General features: G+C 44.9%; 1 protein-coding gene across 2 annotated transcripts in view; it reads left to right on the forward strand.

Annotated features, from left to right (window-relative positions):
• Positions 1–23545, forward strand: part of RDX (radixin) — a 106590-nt gene that overhangs the window by 70733 nt on the left and 12312 nt on the right. For both annotated transcript variants that reach the window (XM_077298332.1, XM_077298334.1), the window contains exons 8-11: positions 7518–7614; positions 15200–15363; positions 19286–19416; positions 23195–23355. In XM_077298332.1, the coding sequence (XP_077154447.1) occupies positions 7518–7614; positions 15200–15363; positions 19286–19416; positions 23195–23355 (553 nt within the window). The remainder of the gene's footprint in view (positions 1–7517; positions 7615–15199; positions 15364–19285; positions 19417–23194; positions 23356–23545) is intronic.

The raw sequence follows: 23545 nt of genomic DNA on the forward strand, positions 1-23545 counted from the left end.
ACACGAATTGGGTCCCTCTGTCAGAAACGATATTCTCCGGAATACCATGCAAACGAACAACATTTTGAAAAAACAGAGGAACCAACTCGGAAGAAGAAGGCAACTTAGGCAAGGGAACCAGATGGACCATCTTAGAGAAACGGTCACACACCACCCAGATGACAGACATCTTATGAGAAACAGGCAGATCCGAAATAAAATCCATCGAGATGTGCGTCCAAGGCCTCTTCGGGATAGGCAAGGGTAACAACAATCCACTAGCCCGAGAACAACAAGGCTTGGCCCGAGCACAAACGTCACAAGACTGCACAAAGCCTCGCACATCTCGTGACAGGGAAGGCCACCAGAAGGACCTTGCCACCAAATCCCTGGTACCAAAGATTCCAGGATGACCTGCCAACGCAGAAGAATGAACCTCAGAGATGACTCTACTGGTCCAATCATCAGGAACAAACAGTCTACCAGGTGGGCAACGATCAGGTCTATCCGCCTGAAACTCCTGCAAGGCCCGCCGCAGGTCTGGAGAAACGGCAGACAATATCACTCCATCTTTAAGGATACCTGTGGGCTCAGAATTACCAGGGGAGTCAGGCTCAAAACTCCTAGAAAGGGCATCCGCCTTAACATTCTTAGAACCCGGTAGGTAAGACACCACAAAATTAAACCGAGAGAAAAACAACGACCAGCGCGCCTGTCTAGGATTCAGGCGCCTGGCAGACTCAAGGTAAATTAAATTCTTGTGGTCAGTCAATACCACCACCTGATGTCTGGCCCCCTCAAGCCAGTGACGCCACTCCTCAAAAGCCCACTTCATGGCCAAAAGCTCCCGATTCCCAATATCATAATTCCGCTCGGCGGGCGAAAATTTACGGGAAAAAAAAGCACAAGGTCTCATCACGGAGCAGTCGGAACTTCTCTGCGACAACACCGCCCCAGCTCCGATTTCAGAAGCGTCGACCTCAACCTGAAAAGGAAGAGCAACATCAGGCTGACGCAACACTGGGGCGGAAGAAAAGCGGCGCTTGAGCTCCCGAAAGGCCTCCACAGCATCAGGGGACCAATCAGCAACATCAGCACCCTTCTTAGTCAAATCAGTCAATGGTTTTACAACATCAGAAAAACCAGCAATAAATCGACGATAAAAGTTAGCAAAGCCCAAAAATTTCTGAAGACTCTTAAGAGAAGAGGGTTGCGTCCAATCACCAATAGCCTGAACCTTGACAGGATCCATCTCGATGGAAGAGGGGGAAAAAATGTATCCCAAGAAGGAAATCTTTTGAACCCCAAAAACACACTTAGAACCCTTCACACACAAGGAATTAGACCGCAAAACCTGAAAAACCCTCCTGACCTGCTGGACATGAGAGTCCCAGTCATCCGAAAAAATCAGAATATCATCCAGATACACAATCATAAATTTGTCCAAATAATCGCGGAAAATGTCATGCATAAAGGACTGGAAGACTGAAGGGGCATTTGAAAGACCAAAAGGCATCACCAAATACTCAAAATGGCCCTCGGGCGTATTAAATGCGGTTTTCCACTCATCCCCCTGCTTGATTCGCACCAAATTATACGCCCCACGGAGATCAATCTTAGAGAACCACTTGGCCCCCTTTATACGAGCAAACAAATCAGTAAGCAGTGGTAACGGATATTGATATTTAACCGTGATTTTATTCAAAAGTCGATAATCAATACACGGCCTCAAAGAGCCGTCTTTCTTAGACACAAAGAAAAAACCGGCTCCTAAGGGAGATGACGAAGGACGAATATGTCCCTTTTCCAAGGACTCCTTTATATATTCTCGCATAGCCGCGTGTTCAGGCACAGACAGATTAAATAAACGACCCTTAGGGTATTTACTACCCGGGATCAAGTCTATGGCACAATCGCACTCCCGGTGCGGAGGTAGTGAACCAACCTTGGGTTCTTCAAAAACGTCACGAAAGTCAGACAAGAATTCAGGAATCTCAGAGGGAATAGATGATGAAATGGAAACCAAAGGTACGTCCCCATGAGTTCCTTTACATCCCCAGCTTAACACAGACATAGCTCTCCAGTCGAGGACTGGGTTATGAGATTGCAGCCATGGCAATCCCAGCACCAAAACATCATGTAGATTATACAGCACCAGAAAGCGAATAACCTCCTGGTGATCCGGATTAACACGCATAGTCACTTGTGTCCAGTATTGTGGTTTATTACTAGCCAATGGGGTGGAGTCAATCCCTTTCAGAGGTATCGGAGCCTCCAATGGCTCCAAATCATACCCACAGCGTTTGGCAAAGGACCAATCCATAAGACTCAAAGCAGCGCCAGAGTCGACATAGGCGTCCGCGGTAATAGATGACAAAGAACAAATCAGGGTCACAGATAGAATAAACTTAGACTGTAAAGTGCTAATTGAAACAAACTTGTCAGGCTTCTTAGTACGCTTAAAGCATGCTGATATAACATGAGTTGAATCACCACAATAGAAGCACAACCCATTTTTTCGTCTAAAATTCTGCCGCTCGCTTCTGGACAGAATTCTATCACATTGCATATTTTCTGGCGTTTTCTCAGTAGACACCGCCAAATGGTGCACAGGTTTGCGCTCCCGCAGACGCCTATCGATCTGAATAGCCATCGTCATGGACTCATTCAGACTCGCAGGCACAGGGAACCCCACCATAACATCCTTAATGGCATCAGAGAGACCTTCTCTGAAAATCGCCGCCAGGGCGCACTCATTCCACTGAGTAAGCACAGACCATTTGCGGAATTTTTGGCAGTATATTTCAGCTTCATCTTGCCCCTGAGACAAGGACATCAAGGCCTTTTCCGCCTGAAGCTCTAAATGAGGTTCCTCATAAAGCAACCCCAAGGCCAGAAAAAACGCATCCACATTGAGCAACGCAGGATCCCCTGGTGCCAATGCAAAAGCCCAGTCTTGAGGGTCGCCCCGGAGCAAGGAAATTACAATCCTGACCTGCTGTGCAGGCTCTCCGGCAGAGCGAGACTTCAGGGACAAAAACAATTTGCAATTATTTTTAAAATTTTGAAAGTGAGATCTATTCCCCGAGAAGAATTCAGGCAAAGGAATTCTAGGCTCAGACATAGGTGCATGAACAACAAAATCTTGCAAATTTTGTACCTTTGTGGCGAGATTATTCAAACCTGTAGCTACACTCTGAAGATCCATTTGAAACAGGTGAACACAGAGCCATTCAAGGATAAGAAGGAGAGAAAGAGAGGAAGGCTGCAGTATAGGCAGACTAGCAAGTGATTCAATAAAGAGCACACTCAGAACTAGAGGAAAAAAAAAAAAAAAATTGTAGCAGACTTCTTTTTTCTCTCCTTTCCCAGCCAGTAATTTAACCCTTTTTTTTGGGCCGGTCAAACTGTCATGATTCTCAATGGCGAGAGAACATAGCCCAGCATATATGAGAACTAGCTCTTGGAAGATGGAAACTATACTGACCATGAACTAAACCTGCCGCACAACTAGAAGTGGCCGGGTAGCATGCCTACGTTTTTTTTATCCCTAGATGCCCAGCGCCAGCCGGAGAACTACCTAATCCTAGCAGAGGAAAAGACAGTCCTGGCTCACCTCTAGAGAAATTTTCCCAAAAGGCAGACAGAGGCCCCCACATATATTGGCGGTGATTTTAGATGAAATGACAAACGTAGTATGAAAATAGGTTTAGCAAAAATCGAGGTCCGCTTACTAGATAGCAAGAAGACAGAAAGGGCACTTTCATGGTCAGCAGAAAACCCTATCAAAACACCATCCAGAAATTACTTTAAGACTCTAGCATTAACTCATAACACCAGAGTGGCAATTTCCGCTCACAAGAGCTTTCCAGACACAGTAACGAAACAGCAGCTGTGAACAGGAACAAAATGCAAAAACACACAAGGACTAAAGTCCAACTTAGCTGGGAGTTGTCTAGTAGCAGGAACATGCACAGAAAGGCTTCTGATTACATTGTTGACCGGCATGAAACTGACAGAGGAGCAAGGTTATATAGCGACTCCCACATCCTGATAGGAGCAGGTGAACAGAGGGGATGATGCACACAAGTACAATTCCACAAGTGGCCACCGGGGGAGCCCAGAATCCAATTTCACAACAGCTGTTCATGCTCGGCGACCATCAAACTTAACTGAACTGGAATTGTTTTGTAAAGAGGAATGGTCAAAAATACCTTCATCCAGGATCCAGGAACTCATTAAAAGCTACAGGAAGCGACTAGAGGCTGTTATTTTTGCAAAAGGGGGATCTACTAAATATTAATGTCACTTTTCTGGTGAGGTGCCCATACTTATGCACCTGTCAAATTTTGTTTGAATGCAGATTGCACATTTTCTGTTAGTACAATAAACCTCATTTCAAGGCAGAAACATTACTGTGTCCAACAGTTATTAGATATATGAAACTGAAATAGCTGTTGCAAAAAAAAACAATTTTAATAAAACATTAAGCTTAAGATTAATAGGGGTGCTCAAACTTTTTCATATAACTGTAATGTTGATTATTTTCCTATGAATGTAATATTCAGGAGCTGGTAAGGTTCTGTTCATGCTTCTACGTGTCATGTTTTTTACACATTGGGCATGTGCGTTCGGGAATTTTTCGGCAGCAGGGGTGAAACTACAATAGTTGCAGGGTTTGGAATCGCACCCGGGACCTGGAGACTAGGGGGACCCCAAATATCCCTTTGGCCCATATGAAAAGACTATATTCTTATTCCGGTGTTTGTTGGAAACCCACTGTAGATTTTGCAGACTTGTGTCCATACGGCATCATGCACCCATTGTATACCAAAAGTGCCCTGTATACAAGTTGTTATTTAAGAGAGGGAAATAAAAACTAGGTGTCTGACCGAGCTGTGTCGATAGTCATACTGTGGGGTACATTTTTCTCCTTGTTAATGTTGGCAGACTTGTAGGCCATGCAATACTTCTCTGGGAAAAAACCTAAAGGGTCAGTATTGACTTTTAGGCCATGTGCACACGTTCAGTATTTTTCGCGTTTTTTTCGCGTTTTTTCGCTATAAAAACGTGATAAAAACGCGAAAAAAACGCTTACATATGCCTCCTATTATTTTAAGGGTATTCCGCATTTTTTGTGCAAATGTAGCCTTTTTTTCCGCGAAAAAATCGCATCGCAGAAAAAAAAGCAACATGTTCATTAAAATGCGGAATTGCAGGGGATTCCGCACACCTAGGGGTCCATTGATCTGCTTACTTCCCGCACGGGGCTGTGCCCACGATGCGGGAAGTAAGCAGATTATGTGCGGTTGGTACCCAGGGTGGAGAAGAGGAGACTCTCCTCCACGCACTGGGCACCATATAAGTGGTCAAAAAAATAAGAATTAAAATAAAAAACAGTCCTATACTCACCCTCGATGTCTTCCCGCCTCCACTGCACGCTGCCGTTCGGTTCCTGTAGCTGGTGTGCGGCGAAAGACCTGCCGATGACGTCACTGTCCTGTGATTGGTCGTGAGCGGTCATGTGACCGTGACGTCACGGAAGGTCCTGTGCGCACAGACCAGCTATAGGAAGAGGAGCCGGACGCCGCTGAGGAGATGTCTGGGTGAGTATAAGCATTTTTTTTTTATTATTATTATTTTTAAACATTCTATCTTTTACTATAGATGCTGCATAAGCTGCATCTATAGTAAAAAGTTGGTCACACTTGTCAAACGCTGTTTGACAAGTGTGACCAACCTGTCAGTCAGTTTTCCAAGCGATGCTACAGATCGCTTGGAAAACTTTAGCATTCTGCAAGCTAATTACGCTTGCAGAATGCTAAAAAAAGCGAAAAAAACGGAAAAAAAACGCAAAAAAAAAAATGCGGATTTCTTGCAGAAAATTTCCGGTTTTCTTCAGGAAATTTCTGCAAGAAATCCTGAACGTGTGCACATACCCTTAGGATTGCTGCATCCGATTAAGAAGTTCAGTCTCCCTCTCTGAAGAGGCTTGTCACATAATAGGGCAAGTGTAAGAAATGTAAAAACCAGCTTGGATCACAAGATATATATATGCACTTCTGTGTGTGGCTGAGATAGCTGTTGGACGAATGATCGCTTTGTCAACAAGCCATCTATTGTGTAGGGCAGGCTACAGAAACCCACCGATCTGATATTGATGACCTTTCCTGAGAATAGGTCATCTGTATAAAAATGTTGCATTTATACTGCATCTTTATGAATTGATCTTTTGTGGTGTGCACAAAGCTCCACTTTCTGTCTGTGTAGACATGTGCTGCCGAGAACAGTGGCAAATACACCCACAAATGTTAATTATAGATCATTTAGTGCTCTTCTGAAGCTGGATTGCCCTGTGTAAAACTTGGCATTAAACTACTTCCCATAGCTAACATTTTTTTTGTAATTTCGTCCCATTTAAGTGTTTGTGACAAAAAAAGAACAAACTGAGATAACTTATACATATCTGGCAGTAGATCAGATTCCAGTACAGGATCCATTCATTCTAATGACTTTGTTGTGCCTCCTTCTCAGCTGTAATCCACTTAGCTGGATCAAAAAAAAAATGTAGTCTGCACAGCCATGTTACCTGGGAAAAAAACTAAAACTGGATCTTTTTTATTTATTCATTTTAATGTTACCATTTTTTAAAAAAATATGGAAGTGCTTGGGAGATGGATCAAAACGGATGGTCATCCATTATCCGATCCATTGGGGTGTTTATTAGGGATGAGCGAATATCTTCAGAAAAAGATTGCCGAATCCGAATGTGCCATATTTGTACCATATTCGTGCCGAATTTATGTTTGATGATCGGTTCCGAACATATTCGTTGTTTTCTACTTCCATTGCCTCCACTGACATTCGGCGAATATTGGAAAACAATATTCGCCACTGATCACAATCTGAACCAAACTTTGAAAAGTGTGTTCAACTCTAGTGCTCTTAGACACCTCTAATAAAAACTGATCCTTCACAAATGGGACAAAAAACAGTGCAAAATGGAATCCAAAGCGTGCATTCATTTCTAAGTGATCTACCTTTTTTTTTTTTTTATTCTACATTTGACAACTGGACATGTAAACACAGCCTTTACCTGTCAGCACCTCAGCGCCTTCACTTTTAAGATTTTCAGGGACCCCACCAATCATAAATCTACCGTTTAGTTGTTATTCTTTATGATAGGCATTCCTCTTTAATTAAAATGGCAGCTTCGGTTCATTATCTGGAGGCTTCAGATGCTTTTTAATGAGCAGTTACCGACCTGTACGCTATAACTAGCTTCCTTCCCAGATTTGCGGGAATAAAAGTGACTACATGACACATTCAGGGATTTTGGTCTTTAATTTGATGCTGCTGTGATTTCCTAAATGTCATGCTTGACACGTCCTTTGCTAACATGTTCTTACAATTCTCTGTGCCCAGTATTGTGGAAAGCTGATTCTCTGTGTAATTTACTTTGGCGTCCCGCATCCTGTTCTGCCGCACAAATGTAATGTCATCTCGCTGTAAATATCTTTTCTCTTCGCTTTCCTTAGGTTGACACCTAAGATTGGATTTCCTTGGAGTGAAATCAGAAACATCTCATTTAACGACAAAAAGTTTGTTATAAAACCAATCGACAAAAAAGCTCCGGTAAGAGCAATTCGCGGGAAGTTATGTCACTGCTAATGTTTTCTGCTCAGGGCGATTAATCTACCGTTTGGGGCTTTTCAGAACAACTTGTTCCCTTTTCATCCTCGGCTTAAGTCTCCTCCGGTGCACAGAATAGCTGTTGTGTAAAAATGTATGCCAAGTCATATTCCCAACTTGCCTGGGATATGACCTAAAGAAAAGAGATGTGAAATGCAGGAGCGCTCATCTGTTCCTGTGCTGCATACTGGGTTCATCCTAAAATCAGCCTCCTTTTTTCATGTTATGTAGCCTAATGCGCTAAATATACATTGTATGAGAGAAATGTATTAATATCTCTCTAATTGTGTATACCGTATATACTCGAGTATAAGCTGAGATTTTCAGCCCATTTTTTAGGTTGAAAGTCCCCCTCTCAGCTTATATTCGAGTCATTGTCCCAGGGGGTCGGCGGGGGAGGGGGAGCGGCAGCTGTCCATCATACTCACCTGCTCTCTGCACGTCCCTGCTTCTCCGCGCAGCTCTTCCTGTGTTCAGTGGTCACATGGTACCGCTCATTAAAGTAATGTGGAGCGCATATTCATTACTTTAGTGAGCGGTACCAGTGACCGCTGAACACAGGAACAAAATGCCGGCATCAGAGACCATTGCATTGGAGGACCTGGGACAGCGCCGGAAGGGTTAGCATTGCAATATTCACCTGTCCCCGTTCCACCGCCGTGCACCGCTCAGTCTTCCGCGTCCTCTGGCTGTGACGTTCAGGTCAGAGGGCACGATGATGTGTTTAGTGTGCGCGCCGCCCTCTACCTGAACGGTCTCTGCAGAGACCCGGAAGACAGAGCGGCTCCCGGCGGTGGAACGAGGACAGGTGAATATCGCAAGTGTCGGTGTCCCCGCCTGTTCAGGACAAGAGGTGAGTATTAGTGATGAGCGAATATACTCGTTGCTCGGGTTTTCCCGAGCACGCTCCGGTGATCTCCGAGTATTTTTTAGTGTTCGGAGATTTAGGTTTCGTCGCGGCAGCTGAATGATTTACAGCTACTAGCCAGGCTGAGTACATGTGGGGACTCCCTAGCAACCAGGCAGCCCCCACAGGTACTCAGCCTAGCTAATAGCTGTAAATCATGCAGCTGAGGTGATGAAAGCTAAATCTCCGAACACTAACAAATACTCGGAGACCACCCGAGCGTGCTCGGGAAAACCCGAGCAACAAGTATATTCGCTCATCACTAGTGAGTATGTAATTTTTTATTTTTATTTTTTTTTTTATCACAGCAGCAGCATATGGAGCAAATGTTTCTATGGATCATCTTATGGGGCCATAATCAGCCTTTGTGCAGCATTATATGGGGCATATTTTTTTATGAAGCATCTTATGGGGCCCATCATAAACCTTATGGAGCATTATATGGGGCTCCTGATTCAATATGGATATTCAAAAACACAACCTACTGATGTCTCAATTTTACTTTTATTGGTATCTATTTTTATTTTTGAAACTTACTAGTAGCTGCTGCATTTTCCACCCTAGGCATTAAGTTTTCCCAGTTTTTTTGTGGCAAAATTAGGGGTCTCGGCTTATACTTGAGTATATACGGTACACTGCTAAAAAAAATTAAAGTGAACGCTTAGGCTACTTTCACACTTGCGTCGTTTGGCCTCCGTTGCAATGCGTCGTTTTGGAGAAAAAACGCATCCTGCAAAGTTGCCCGCAGGATGCTTTTTTTCTCCATAGACTTGCATTACAGACGCATCGCGACGTATGGACACACGTTTCATACGTCGTGCACTGGATGCGTCGGTATTTGACAGACCATCATAGCGAAAAAACGTTCAAGGGAAAGTTTTTTCGTACGTCGGGTCCCGCATTTTGAACTGCGCAGGCGCGGCCGGTACTCCACCTCCTCCTCCCTGGGACTTCACAATGGGCAGCGGAAACGTTGAAACACTGCGTCCGCTGCCCACTTTGTGCAAAAAATCACCACTGTCCGTCTGTACTTTGCGCCGACACTTTGTGACAGCCCCGTACCGACGGAAGTGTGAAAGAAGCCTTAAACAACACAATGTTAACTCCAAGTCAATCATACGTCTTTGAAATTAGCCTGTCCAGTTATGAAGCAGCACTGATTGTGAATCAATTTCTCCTGCTGTTTTTTTTCAGTAAATATATTTATTGAAATTTTAAACAGGAAAAACAGTAAAAAGAATCATTACAATGTCCATAGCTATACATTACGTCTCTGAGAACACAGCACAAGTGTAGTTGAACAAGAACTCTAGCACATAAAGGGTACATGGATCTCATCTTGAGAATCACTTTCGGACATAGACCTTATATACAAAATACAGAACCTGTAAGAAAAGCAATTGTAGAAATAGGAGAAAGGAAAGAAAGCGAAAAAGAGAAAAAAAAAAAAAGAAAAAAAAAGGGGGAATGGGGGAAAAGGGGAGTAAGGAGGGAGGGGGGGTTAAGGGAGACCCAGCAATGTACACGCCCACGTATTGAGAATTATGAGTATGTACGCAGCCAAGTCAGGAACCCTGTGCTCTCCTTGAAGGATTGCCAGAGGAACCAGGTGCGCCCCTGGTCATATGCAGCATCACCATCACCCGCCACCAGTGACTCCAGACGATGTAATCTATCCATTTCAGCTATCCATTCCTCCGTGGAGGGGACCTCAGTAGACCTCCAATGCCGGGGAATAACTGTCCTGGCTGTTATTAGGCAAAATCTCAGGATCCCCTTTTTAACGGAAGCTATTGAACTGGGTATCAGGGACAGTAGGGCCATTTGGGGGGAGGGCTCGTGGCGGACCCCAGTCATCAAGTGAAAGGCATCAAAAACTGAGTTCCAGAAGGGTTGCAGGGGACCACAGGACCACCAAACATGAAGCATAGAGCCCGTGGCGGAGCCACATCTCCAGCAGGCGTCCGAGATCTCCGGGTTAATCCTGTGGAGAAGGGTGGGACACCTATACCAGCGTGTCAGTAATTTATAATTCCTCTCCTGCGCCTGACTGGACATCGTCATCTTATGTGCAAGAGTGAACATTTTCAGACTATCCGCCTCAGAAAAGGTGATTCCCAGGTCCCTCTCCCCAGCCTCCATAAATCCCAGCGTAGTAGGGGGAAGTGAATTCAAGACCAGGCCATAGAGCACCGAAACCACGTGGGAGGGACCCTCGGTAGGGAACATCAGGGATTCAAATGGCGTCATCGGCACACTGGAAAGAAAGCTCCGCAATTGCAGAAACTCTAGCCAGGACAGCGGTGTCGTAAGATCAGAACCTCGTAACCCCCGCACGCCGGAGAGCCCCACAAGCTTATCCTTCACCTGACCCAGTCCCACCCCGTCAAGTCGTGACCAACACAGATACGTAGATCTATTCATTGCTGGGGGAAAGGCCGGATTGTCAAAAAGGGGACTCAGTCTGCTCAATCGGGAGGTCAGGCGTAATTTCACATAGGATCTATCCCAAAACCTCAAAACAATCTGTGTGAGTGGAGCAAAACTCGACACAGGTGGGCGTCCGGTCCCCCCCAGCCAAGGCATCCAGTACAAAGAAGAGGGCGATAGAAGTTTCTCCAGGAGCACCCACTGTTTATGAGCATCACTGAACCTCCAGTCGACAATCCTAGAGAGCAAGACTGCCTGGTAATAACGTTTAAAATCAGGAAGGCCTACCTCACCTTAAGTCTTGGGTCTCACTAACACTGAAAATCGAGTCCGCGGCTTCTTAGTTCCCCAAATAAAGCTATTGATGGCCGACTGCAGGCGCCTGAAAAAGCAATCCGGAACCTGCAATTTCTCCTGCTGTTGTGCAAATGGAACATACAACAGAAATTACAGAAATTATCAAGACGACACATATAAAGAAGTGGTTCTGCAGGGGGTAACCACAGACCATTTCTCTGTTCTCATCCTTTTTGGCTGTTGTTTTGGTCACACTTGCATTTTGTTATTGCTCTCACCCCTTCAGGTACTGTACAGTAACATGATGCATTGTATATAACCCACAGAAGTTGCTCAGGTAGTGCAGCTCATCCAGGATAGCACATCAATGCAAGCTGTGGTAAGAAGGGTAGCTGTGTCTGTCAGCACCGTGTCCAGCGCATGGAGCTGATAGCAGAAGACAGGCCAGTACACCAGGAGACATGGAGGGGGCCATAGGAGGGCAACAACCCAGCAGCAGGACTGCTACCTCCTATTTTGAGCAAGGAGAAGCAGTGCCAGAGCCCTCCAAAATGACTTCCAGCAGGCCACTGACATCCATGTGTCTGCTCAAACTGTCAGATACAGACTCCATGGTATGGAGTGTGGCATGAGGGTCCGACGTCCACAAGTGGGTTTTTTGCTTACAGCCCAATAACGTGCATGGCTATTGGCATTTGCCAGATAACACCAAGATTGGCAGATTCAACACTGGTGCCCTGTGCTCTTCGGATGAGAGCAGGTTCATACTGAGCACATGTGGCAGAGTCTGGAGACGCAGTGGAGAATGTTCTGGTGCCTGCAACATCCTCCAGCATGACCGGTTTGGCAGTGGCTCAGTAATGGTATAAGGAGTCATTTCTTTGGAGAGCCGTATAGCACTCCATGTGCTAGCGAGTGATACATTGACTGCAATTGAGTACCGAGATGAGATCCTAAGGCCTACTGTGAGACCATATTCAGGTCCAATGGCCCTTGGGTTCCTTCTGATGCAGGACAATGGTAGGCCTCATGTGGCTAAAGTGTGTCAGCAGTTCCTGCATGATGAAGACATTGATGCTATGGAATGGCCTGCCCGTTCCCCAGACCTGAATCCAATCGAGCACATTATTATTATTATTATTCATTTTTATAGCACCATTTATTCCATGGCGCATTACATGTGAAAAAAGGGGCATACATAGACAAATACAATAAACACGAGCAATACAAGGCACACACAAGTACAGAAGGAGGTAGGACCCTGCCCACGAGGGCTCACAGTCTACAGGGGATGGGTGAGGATACACTAGGAGAGGGTAGAGCTGGTCGTGCGGCGGTTCAGTAGACTGAGGATCACTGCAGGCTTGTCGGAAGAGGTGGGTCTTCAGGTTCTTTTTGAAGGTTTCTGTGGGGGGCGAGAGTCTGATGTGTTGGGGTAGAGGGTTCCAGAGTATGGGGGAATCACAGGAGAAGTTTTGTATGCGGTTGTGGGAAGAAGAGATGAGGAGAGTAGAGAAAGAGATCTTGAGAGGATCGAAAGTTGTGTGTAGGTAAGTACCAGACCATGTCACAGATGTATGGAGGAGACAGGTTGTGGATGGCTTTGTATGTCATAGTAAGGGTTTTGACCTGGAGCCTCTGGACAATAGCAAGCCAGTGACGGGCTTGGCAGAGAGGAGAGGCTGGGGAATAACATCTGGGACATCCTGTCTCATTCCATCCACCAATGTCGCGTTGCACCACAGACCGTCCAGGAGTTGACTGATGCTTTAATCCTGGTCTGGGAGGAGATCGCTCAGGAGAACATCTGCCGCCTCATCAGGACCATGCCCAGGTGTTGTAGGGACGTCATACAGGCACATGGAGGCCACACACACTACTGAGCATCATTTCCTTGTCTTGAGGCCTTTCCACTGAAGTTGGATCAACCTGTAATTGGATTTTCCTCTTTGATTTTGAGCATCATTCCAAATCCAGACCTCCGTGAGTTAATTATGATTTGCATTGATATTTTTTATTGTTCTCAACGCATTTGACTATGTAATGAATAAAGATTTGCAACTGGGATATTTAATTCAATGATATCTAGGATGTGGGATTTTAGTGTTCACTTCATTAGTACATACTCTGTTAAAGGGGGTATTCTCATTCTAGACATTTATGGCATATTTAAAAGTCCAATATATCCGACTAACACTGTAGTAAAGGCTCCTGACCACACAGCTGCTTTTTTATATATATATATATATATATATATATATATATATATATATATATATATATATATATATATATATATATATCTATGGGACTCCTAAATAGTCAATCAAGTGTACTTTGATGCTGCTTTTTTTTTTTTTTGTTTAATACGACAGGAGGGGACCCCATTTTTTTTTGTGATGGGTGCAGTAGCACTTTCTTCTTGCACATGCATCTCAGAAATTTATGACAAACCCACGGGATATAGGTTGGGGACATCCCCTTTTTTATATTGATTTTTCTACTTTACAAACTAATATTTGTAAGAAATGAAATACCCAATAACCGCAATTCAATAGGGAAAAACTAAATTGCTCCAAGCAATTATTTTTTTTCCCTTCCATTTTTTTGTCTCGTATTAAAGAAAAAAATGTGTGGGGTCCCTGGCTTTTTTTTTTTTTTTACCTGTGTTTTGTTTGTTTTTTTTCATATGTTTCGCCATAGGTTGCACTATAAGACTTACAGGGGCTGTCCCACATGCAAAGTTCATTTTAGTCAATAGATCTTGGAATAATAGTAATTTCCACAATTTGATGTGTTAAAAAAAAAAAAAAATGTTCCTGTGCTGAGATAATCTTATAAATGTGCCCCTGCTGTGTGCGGTGTAATGGCCATGTGTTGATCGTACAGGGGACATGTTCCGATCATACAACAGCTCCTGGGCAGGGTTGGACACAAAAGAGAATATACAGACAGGACAGCGTTTCCTGCTTTTTAAAAACTTGTTTTACCTCACAGAAAGCAGCGTGCTGTGCTGTCTGTATACGCTTTCACTTCCTCCTCTGCCCAGGAGATGATATGATCAGAACATGTCCCCTGTACGGTCAGACTCAGCCATTACACAGTATACAGCAGGGGCACATTTATAAGATTATCTCAGCACAGGAACTTTTTTTTTTTTTTTTTCAAATTTTGTGATTTAGTTTTATTCCAAGATCTACTTAAATTTAATTTGTTCATGTGAAAAAAAATTGCGCTTAATAAAAGCTAACAAAAATCATGGAGGTTTTCCAGCCAGAAAAAAAAAAAACACAAAAAGATAATTGTGAATTAAGCCAAATAGGGTTTTTACACACTTATGTGAAAAAGGCATATAGATGAAAGACTATATCTTATTAGACGTTCTGCGTGTTTCTTTTATGCTATGGCCCGTTTCCTTCAAATAGCTGCTGATAATGCGGCACATGACGTTTGCCTATTACCGTACCGTACTGTACAGCACCATACCGCTACCCTGCGTGTGCGCCAGTTTCCCGGCTGTCCGGTACAAGTGCAGATGTAGGATTGGTAGGAAGTGGCCAATTGCTTTCATCTCCTATAGTGAAAAAATAGCAATTACTTTCTAAAACTCCTCTACGGCGATGTTCTCACCCATGCTGTAACGTTTTCATTTAAAGAGCTATTGGGTTTCCCATCACCTCCGAGGGCTAGAACAGCGCAGCGCCCATTACTGTTCTGCCTCAGAAATGTTGGACGCCCCAGAGACCCCATTATGAATCAGTGGGGTCCAGGTGGTGGTATTCACATCACATAATACGGGCGCTGTTTTACCAAGTCAGCATTAAACTATATTGCTATGGAACAGGAATTGAGTTTCGTGGTGGTAAATGGTGCTTCTGGTTTATTTTTTTTCAGGATTTTGTATTTTACGCTCCCCGTTTACGAATTAATAAGCGGATCTTGGCGCTGTGTATGGGCAATCACGAGCTTTACATGAGGCGAAGGAAACCGGACACCATAGAAGTTCAACAAATGAAAGCTCAGGCCAGAGAAGAAAAGCACCAGAAGCAGCTGGAGAGGTACAGGCACTTTTTTTTTTTTTGTTTTTTTGCTTTCTTATGTCTGTAATGCAGCAGAGAGAAGAGTAAAATATACTTCTACTTTTAAAGCAGCTTAACCCCTTAACGTCCACCTTTTCCAGCACATGACAGCTGATCTGATCAGTTGTCATGTGCCGCTAACAGCTGCAGGCGGGATCATGATCTACCCGTGGCTGTTAACATGTTAAATGTCGCTGTCAAACTCAGACAGCAGCATTTAACATGCGCTTCCGGCAATTGCGCCGGAAATCCGCCCGTCGTTGACCCCCGTCACGTAATCGCGGGTCTCCAATGGGTTGGCATGACAACCAGGTGTCTCCTGCACACCTCTCTATGATTGTCACTGCCGGATTGCTATGAGCGCCGCCCGGTGGTCGGTGCTCATAGCAAATGAGTATCGTATATACTTGAGTATAAGCTGAGATTTTCAGCCCATTTTTTTAGGCTTAAAGTGCCCCTCTCGGCTTATACTAGAGTCATTGTCCCAGGGGCTCGGCGGGAGGGGGAACAGCTGGAGTCGGCGACTTTCACATCATACTCGCCCCCTCCTGGCGCGGTCTCTGCACTTCCCTGCTTCTCAGATGGTCTCCAGCACCGGCAGCTCTTCCTGTGTTCAGCGGTCACGTGGTACCGCTCATTAAAGTAATGAATATGCATGCGACTCCACTCCCATAGGCGTGGAGTGCATGTCATTACTTTAATGAGCGGTACCATGTGGCCGCTCAGCACTGGAATGAGCTGCCTCCTCGGGACAGCGGAGAAGCAGGGAAGTGCAGAGACCGCGCCAGAAGGGTGAGTATGACGGGGGAGGGTGAGCCATGCGATATCCACCTGTCCCCATTCCACCACCGGGCTGTGTCTTCCGCTTCCTCTGGCTGTGACTTTCAGGTCAGAGGGCGCGATGACGTGGTTAGTGCGCGCCCTCTGCCTGAACAGTCACTGCAGAGAGAAGGAAGACACAGCAGTGGAACGGGGACAGGTGAATATCGCAAGTGCCGGGGGCCTGAGCCAGCGGTGACACCGGCACCTGGCCCCCATAGCGTACCGGTGTCCCTGCCTGCTCAGGACACTGGCACCTGGCCCCCAGCAATGAGAGGTGAGTATGTAACTTTTTTTAAAAAATTTTTAATCGCAGCTGTAGCAGCATATGGGGCATATTATTCTATGGAGCATCTTATGGGTCCATCATTAATCTTTTTGCAGCATTATATGGGGCGTATTTTCTATGGAGCATCTTATGGGGCCCAAAATGAACTGTATGGAGCATTATATGGGGCTCCTGATTCAATATGGATATTCAAAAACACTTAAACTACTGATGTCTCAATTAATGTTACTTTTATTGGTATCTTTTCTTATTTTTGACATTTACCGGTAGCTGCTGCATTTCCCACCCTAGGCTTATACTCGAGTCAATACGTTTTCCCAGTTTTTTGTGGCAAAATTAGGAGTCTCGGCTTATACTCGGGTCGGCTTATACTCGAGTATATACTGTAATTCTGATCATCTTCTGTATGTAGCAGAGGCGATTGGGTTATGGCAGCTTCTAGTCTCCCATGGAGGCTATTGAAGCATGCCAAAAGTAAAAAGAAAAAAGTTTTTAAAAATATATAAAAGTTCAAATCACCCCCCTTTCGCCACATTCAAAATAAAATAATAAAAAATAAAATGTACACATATTTGGTATCGCCGCGTTCAGAATCGCCCGATCTATCAATAAATAAAAAGAATTAATCCAGTCTGTAAACGATGTAGGGGGAAAAAAATCGAAGCGCCAGAATTAACGTTTTTCAGACACTGGAATATTACAGTAAAATGCAGTAACGGGCAATCCAAAAATTGTATACACACCAAAATGGTATCAATAAAAACGGCAGATTGGCACTCAAAAAATAAGCCCTCGCCCAACCCCAGATCACGAAAAATGAAAAATGGCACCATTTTTTTTTTTTTTTTTTTTGCAAACTTTGGATTTTTTTTCCACCACTTTAAAACAAATTTAAAAAATTAAGGAACGTATACATGTTTGGTGTCTATGAAGTCGTAATGACCTGGGGAATCATAATGGCAGGTTAGTTGTAGCATTTAGTGAACATGGTAAAAAACAATCCATAAAACAATTGTAGAATTGCACTTTTTTTGCAGTTTCACCATACTTTAAAACTACAACTCGTCATATTGATGGAAAAATAAAAAAAAAGTTATGGCCGTGGGAAGAAGGGGAGCAAAAAATGGAAACGCAAAAACGGAAATACCTCTGGTCCTTAAAGGTTAAAAATATATAAAGCCTTTTATGTCTGAGGCAGGAATAAAAGGCTCCGAGCAATGGCATTGAAGCTACAGATGACGGCCATTGAGCAACGCTGGGTCTATAATTTCCATAGAAATTAATGGGCGTTACAGACCCAGTGTAGCTCAGATGCAGGGTTGGAGTTGGGCATCATTATTTGCATGGCTGAGATGAAAACTAGAAATTTATTAGCATCAAAATCACTTATGATGCACAAAAATTTTAGTTCCCCAGAATGCTAGATTTTCTGATAGCTGCGGGTCCGACCCCCGGGATCCTTGCAGTTATACAGAACGAGGGTGAGATCCCTGACCCCCCAATTGGTGCTGCAGCCGCACACAAGACAAGCTGAACACGAAGAGGAAGTCCGGGAGCAGCTGCAGTCCATACGAAGGCGGAGACAGTGACTACGGCGCCAATTTTTTATTTTATCTGGGCCGAACATTTAGTTTTACGAAGGGGTTGTCCTACTAGTGGACAATCCCTTTAAAGATCTCACATGTCCAATTTCAGACTGTTGATCCCCAAAATCATCAAACAGTCAGCCGAAACTGTCCGCATCTGCAGGTTTGTCCAAGATTAGCCTAATATATAAGAAGGTCTTATGGATCCCCAGAAATCAGATACTCCCAAGCCTGGCTAAACTTCTTCTTTAAAGAGTTTTAAAATTGTCTAAGAGGTGAAAAAAAACAAAATCTTTCCTGCCTCTCCGGTCCCCCGTTATGTGACTATGGAAGTAATACAGCCGCCGAGAAGTGCGACTCATGACCACTGAGACCAGTGATTGTCTGCAGAGGTCATTGCTGGCCGCATGTACTGCACCTTTCAGATTTATTTCGGCCTCTATTCCCCCTCGTACCAGAGATGGGCTCTTTACCTTGGCACCCCGCTCTCCTCCATTCTGCCCGATGCTGCACAGCTCAATACTTCTTCCTATGTATACCGTCCTGTGGAGACTTAAAAGGATGTTTTTCCATTAAGGAAAAAAATAACGGATTGTATGCTCCATACAGATGCCGTATTATGCAGCTGTGTCTCCATAGGATGGTGGTATTTGCAGACCCTGTAGTACGGGCCTTGGAGTACCGACACTCACTCAGGACTAGCTACGACTTGCTGTCGGCTGTATCGTTACAGCCTGAACTTGCTGCTGATGGTTCAGATTCATACATTTTCTGCAGTCTATGGATTTGGGTAAAATATCCCCAGTACATTCAAAGCCATTCGAAAAAAGGATCCGGTTCACCATCCCGTGGCCAGTGTCTATATCACTGCTCAGCCCCATGCACTTCTATGGAGCAGTGCTGCAATGACAGACATGGCCTATTGATAAGAGCTATTAGGCTGCAGACCAGGAATGGAAACGTTCTGCATTGTATCTCTGTGATGTCTTTCTAATTGCTTTTCAAGGGCTGCCATGTAGAGAAGAATATGTGATGTGAGGTGCCTCCTCGGCGGCCTCGGTAATGGTGTGTTGAGTGCTTCTCTTAGCTCTTAGTCCGCCGAGTTTACAGCACCACAGATTCTCCTGCCATCGGGTGCCAGGTGTTAGGAAGCTTCATCACTATCCGTTCTTATCATTATCCTTGCACCTTGTTTCTTCTTGTCTAGAGCTCAGCTGGAAAATGAAAAGAAGAAAAGGGAGATAGCGGAGAAAGAAAAAGAGCGAATAGAGCGGGAAAAGGATGAACTCATCGAACGGCTTCGGCAAATTGAGGAACAGACACTAAAGGCGCAGAAAGGTACAAGATTCGTCCTTGCATCGAAGAGCAGCTTAGCGTGGATTTTCCTGACATTAAAATCCACATCCAAAAAAGGGCATTAAAATAAAAAAAATTCTGTGTTTTGATGGGCCAAATTTTGAGCTTTTCTTTAGGCAGAAATGCCTCAAGAATGGAATTGTTGGAATAACTGAGGGGGGGAGAATCATGTGCACCATAGGAGTGGTCAGAGTATTTAAAGAGGATTTTATGCGGATTTTGCAGTATAATCCATTTAGCCTCCGTCTTTGATTCTCCTCTGTACTTCATCTCCGTGCTGACATATGATATGCTTGTAGATCCTGCACTGGGTGTATAGAGCGAGCTAAGGAGCTGAGCCCTGTGTTACACAGCCAGCGCCTACCTCGAAAAGCAGTGACCAGAGCCAGCTCCAATTGCTACTGTTCACTTCAATCTCTCTGACAATGGCAGTTAAGTGGCCATTGCTGGGGGGTCGCGGGTTACAATGCAGCTGGAGACCTAATGTAGGCCCTGTTTGCCACCATCTTTGTACTAATATTAAGTGTGAATTTCTTAACCCCTTCCTGCAAATGGAATTGTTGTTCATGTCCTGGGAAGTGGTTTGGACTAGGTAGCTGTCCATCTCTAATAGCCACGGGCGGCGCCGAGTTCTGGCCATAGCTGTAAACCATTTAAATGGCGCTAGCAATCTGTGACAGCGGCACATGAATGGATTGTGTGCCGGTGCCTGTGAGCACTTGCTCCCATTGGCCCCCTGCAACGCTACTGCGAGAGAGCAATGGGTTACTATGACAGCTGGGGGTCTGCTGCAGACCCCCACTGCTGTCATCTTGCTCATCCGAAGCTGAGCTCCATAGCAGGCCGATATTTTCACTATATACTGTGTATACTCTGCGACAAGATGAAGCTGCTTGGGGAACACCTTGGAATTCGTCATCTGGCGACGCGCAGGGCATATACCGCCTGCATCCCCTGTGCACTTAGAAACTCTACTGCGCACCTATAGACTGGAATGGGCAAGTTTCATCCAAAATTCAAGAGTAACCAGTGCATACTGCAATTTTTTTATTTAATTATCTTTTTACATGGACATTGTGGAAAAAAAAACCCTCTGAACAACCCTATTGGTCTGAGTGCTGCCAATTCACTTCTCCATCCACACTCTGATTGAAAATATGGTAAATGTAGCCTTTACTGAGCTCCTCTCAGCTGATTTATGATCCACATCAAGGTTCAATTCCCTCGAAATGCCTGTATTTAATTAAAAAAAAGAAGGGGAAAAAAAATCTGCCCATATACCGTATATACTCGAGTATAAGCCGAGATTTTCAGCCCACTTTTTTGGGCTGAAAGTCCCCCTCTCGGCTTATACTCGAGTCATACCCAGGGGTCGGCAGGGGAGGGGGAGTGGGGGCTGTCTAATAATACTCACCTGCTCCTGGCGTGGTCCCTGCACGTCCCTGCTTCCCGGCGCTGCAGTTTCTTCCTGTAGTGAGCGGTCACATGGTACCGCTCATTACAGTAATGAATATGCGGCTCCACCTCTCATAGGGGTGGTGCCGCATATTCATTACTGTAGTGAGTGGTAACGGTGACCGCTCGCTACAGGAAGAAAATGTGGCGCCGGGGAACAGACGTGCAGCGACGGCGCCAGGAGCAGGTAAGTATGACGGGGGCAGTGCGCGATATTCACCTGGTCCTCATTCCACCATCGGCGCCGCTGTGTCTTCCGCAGTGACGCTCAGGTCAGAGGGCGCGGTGACGCGATTAGTGCGCGCCGCCCTCTTCCTGAACGTCGGTGCAGAAGATGGGAAGACACAGCAGCGGTCATCAGTGGAACGGGGAGCAGGTGACTATAGCAAGTGCCGGGGGCCGGAGAGGTGAGTATGTAATGTTTTTATTTTTTTAATCGCAGCAACAGCATATGGGGCAAATATCGGTATGGAGCATCTTATGGGGCCATGTGCAGCATTATATGGGGCAATTATCTGTATGGAGCATCTTATGGGGCCATGTGCAGCATGATATGGGGGCAAATATCTGTATGGGGCATCAGTATGGGGCCATGTGCAGCATGATATAGGGGCAAATATCTGTATGGGGTGGCCATGTTCAGCATGATATGGGGGCATATAACTGTATGGGGCATCTGTGTGGGGCCATGTGCAGCATGATATGGGGGCATATAACTGTATGGGGCATCTGTGTGGGGCCATGTGCAGCATGATATGGGGGCATATAACTGTATGGGGCATCTGTGTGGGGCCATGTGCAGCATGATATGGGGGCAAATATCTGTATGGGGCATCTGTATGTCGCCATGTGCAGCATGATATGAGGGCAAATATCTGTATGGGGCATCTGTATGGGGCCATGTGCAGCATTATATGGGGGCAAATATCTGTATGGGGCATCTGTATGGGGCCATGTGCAGCATTATATGGGGGCAAATATCTGTATGGAGCATCTTATGGGGCCATAATCCACATTTGTGCAGCATTATATGGGACATATTTTAATACGGAGCATCTTAGGGTATGTGTCCACGTTCAGGATTGCTTCAGGATATGGTCAGGATTTTATGCAGGTAAAATCCTGACCAAATCTGCACCTGAGGTCACTGGCAGGTCACCTGCGTTGTCCTTGAGTTTTTTCTGCAATGTAAGGACATGCAGCGTTCTTAAAAGACGGGCCGCATGTGAGTTTTCTCGGGTGTGTCAAATGCGTCTTTTACTGCATAGTGGAGACAGGATTTCATCAAATCCCCTCCACTATGCTGTAACATCTGGACGCTGCGTTTTTTATGCATGCTGCTCAACGCTGCGTCAAAAACTCAGCGTTTCCTGAACGTGGACACATACCCTTATGGGGCCCATCATAAACTGTATGGAGCATTATATGGGGCTCCTGATTCAATATGGATATTCAAGAACACTTAACCTACTGATGTCTCAATTACTTTTACTTTTATTGGTATCTATTTTTATTTTTGACATTTACCGGTAGCTGCTGCATTTTCCACCCTAGGCTTATACTCGGATCAATAAGTTTTCCCAGTTTTTTGTGGCAAAATTAGGGGGGTCGGCTTATACTTGGGTCGGCTTATACTCGAGTATATACGGTACTTTTATGTAGCCTAATATGTAAGAAACATCTAGATTTCCGCAGATTACAGGGGTATAGCTATGGGGGCCCCTGTGTCACACAAGAAAGCACCCGTCACTTAAATGGTGCATGGAAGAAGAGGTCCTTGTCACACACAGCTTCTGATACGTCTCTGCCGCCATAGTTGCTGCTCTATAGCTTGCCTGCATCCTTTATAATGGATCTGGATGTATCTGGACTTGTGTACTAGAAGTTGTCTGCCTTCTAGATCTCATATCTAGGTATCAGATTCACATCAGTCATTAGAGAGAATTGCAGCGTTTCTGAGCATGCTGTGATTTTCACAGGTGTGTTTTTTTCCTATCCGTGTACAGGGGTTATAGACCGTTCTCATGTGTATACTGCTCTGTAACTTATTTTGGATGTTTGGTGTGCCCCTACATTTTGCCATATACACAGACCTTCCGCTCTCTTGCAAATGTGACTCTACGTTTCTTCTATATAGTCCCTATAACCAGAGCTGTGGAGTCGGTAAGCCAAACCTCCGACTCCTCAATGACACCGACTCTGACACCACCAAAATGGGCTCCGACTCCACAGCTCTGCCTATAACAAATGGCCTCTGCTCTGCTGCCATGTCTCCTGTATGAATCACACCCTTTGTATTTAATAGAGTTAGAAGAGCAGACTCGGAAAGCTTTAGAGTTGGATCAAGAAAGGAAAAGGGCAAAAGAAGAGGCCGAGCGTCTGGAGAAGGAGCGACGGTCTGCAGAAGACGCTAAGGCTGCACTGGCCAAACAAGCTGCCGACCAGATGAAGAACCAAGAGCAGCTGGTAAGGGCTTGTTCACACGTTGCATTATTTTCCTTCTGAGAAAAAAAGTGGTTTACAGTAACAGCAAAATGAATGATCTTTCTGAAATTTCATGCACGCGCTGCTTATTTTTGTCCCAGCAGATTTTGAACCATCAGAGTTTTTTCTTGGGGGGGGGGGGGGGGGTTTGTATTGATTTTGTTTTCTAGTC

The sequence above is a fragment of the Ranitomeya variabilis genome, chromosome 3, assembly GCF_051348905.1.
Source record: "Ranitomeya variabilis isolate aRanVar5 chromosome 3, aRanVar5.hap1, whole genome shotgun sequence".
NCBI classification, from domain to species: domain Eukaryota; kingdom Metazoa; phylum Chordata; class Amphibia; order Anura; family Dendrobatidae; genus Ranitomeya; species Ranitomeya variabilis.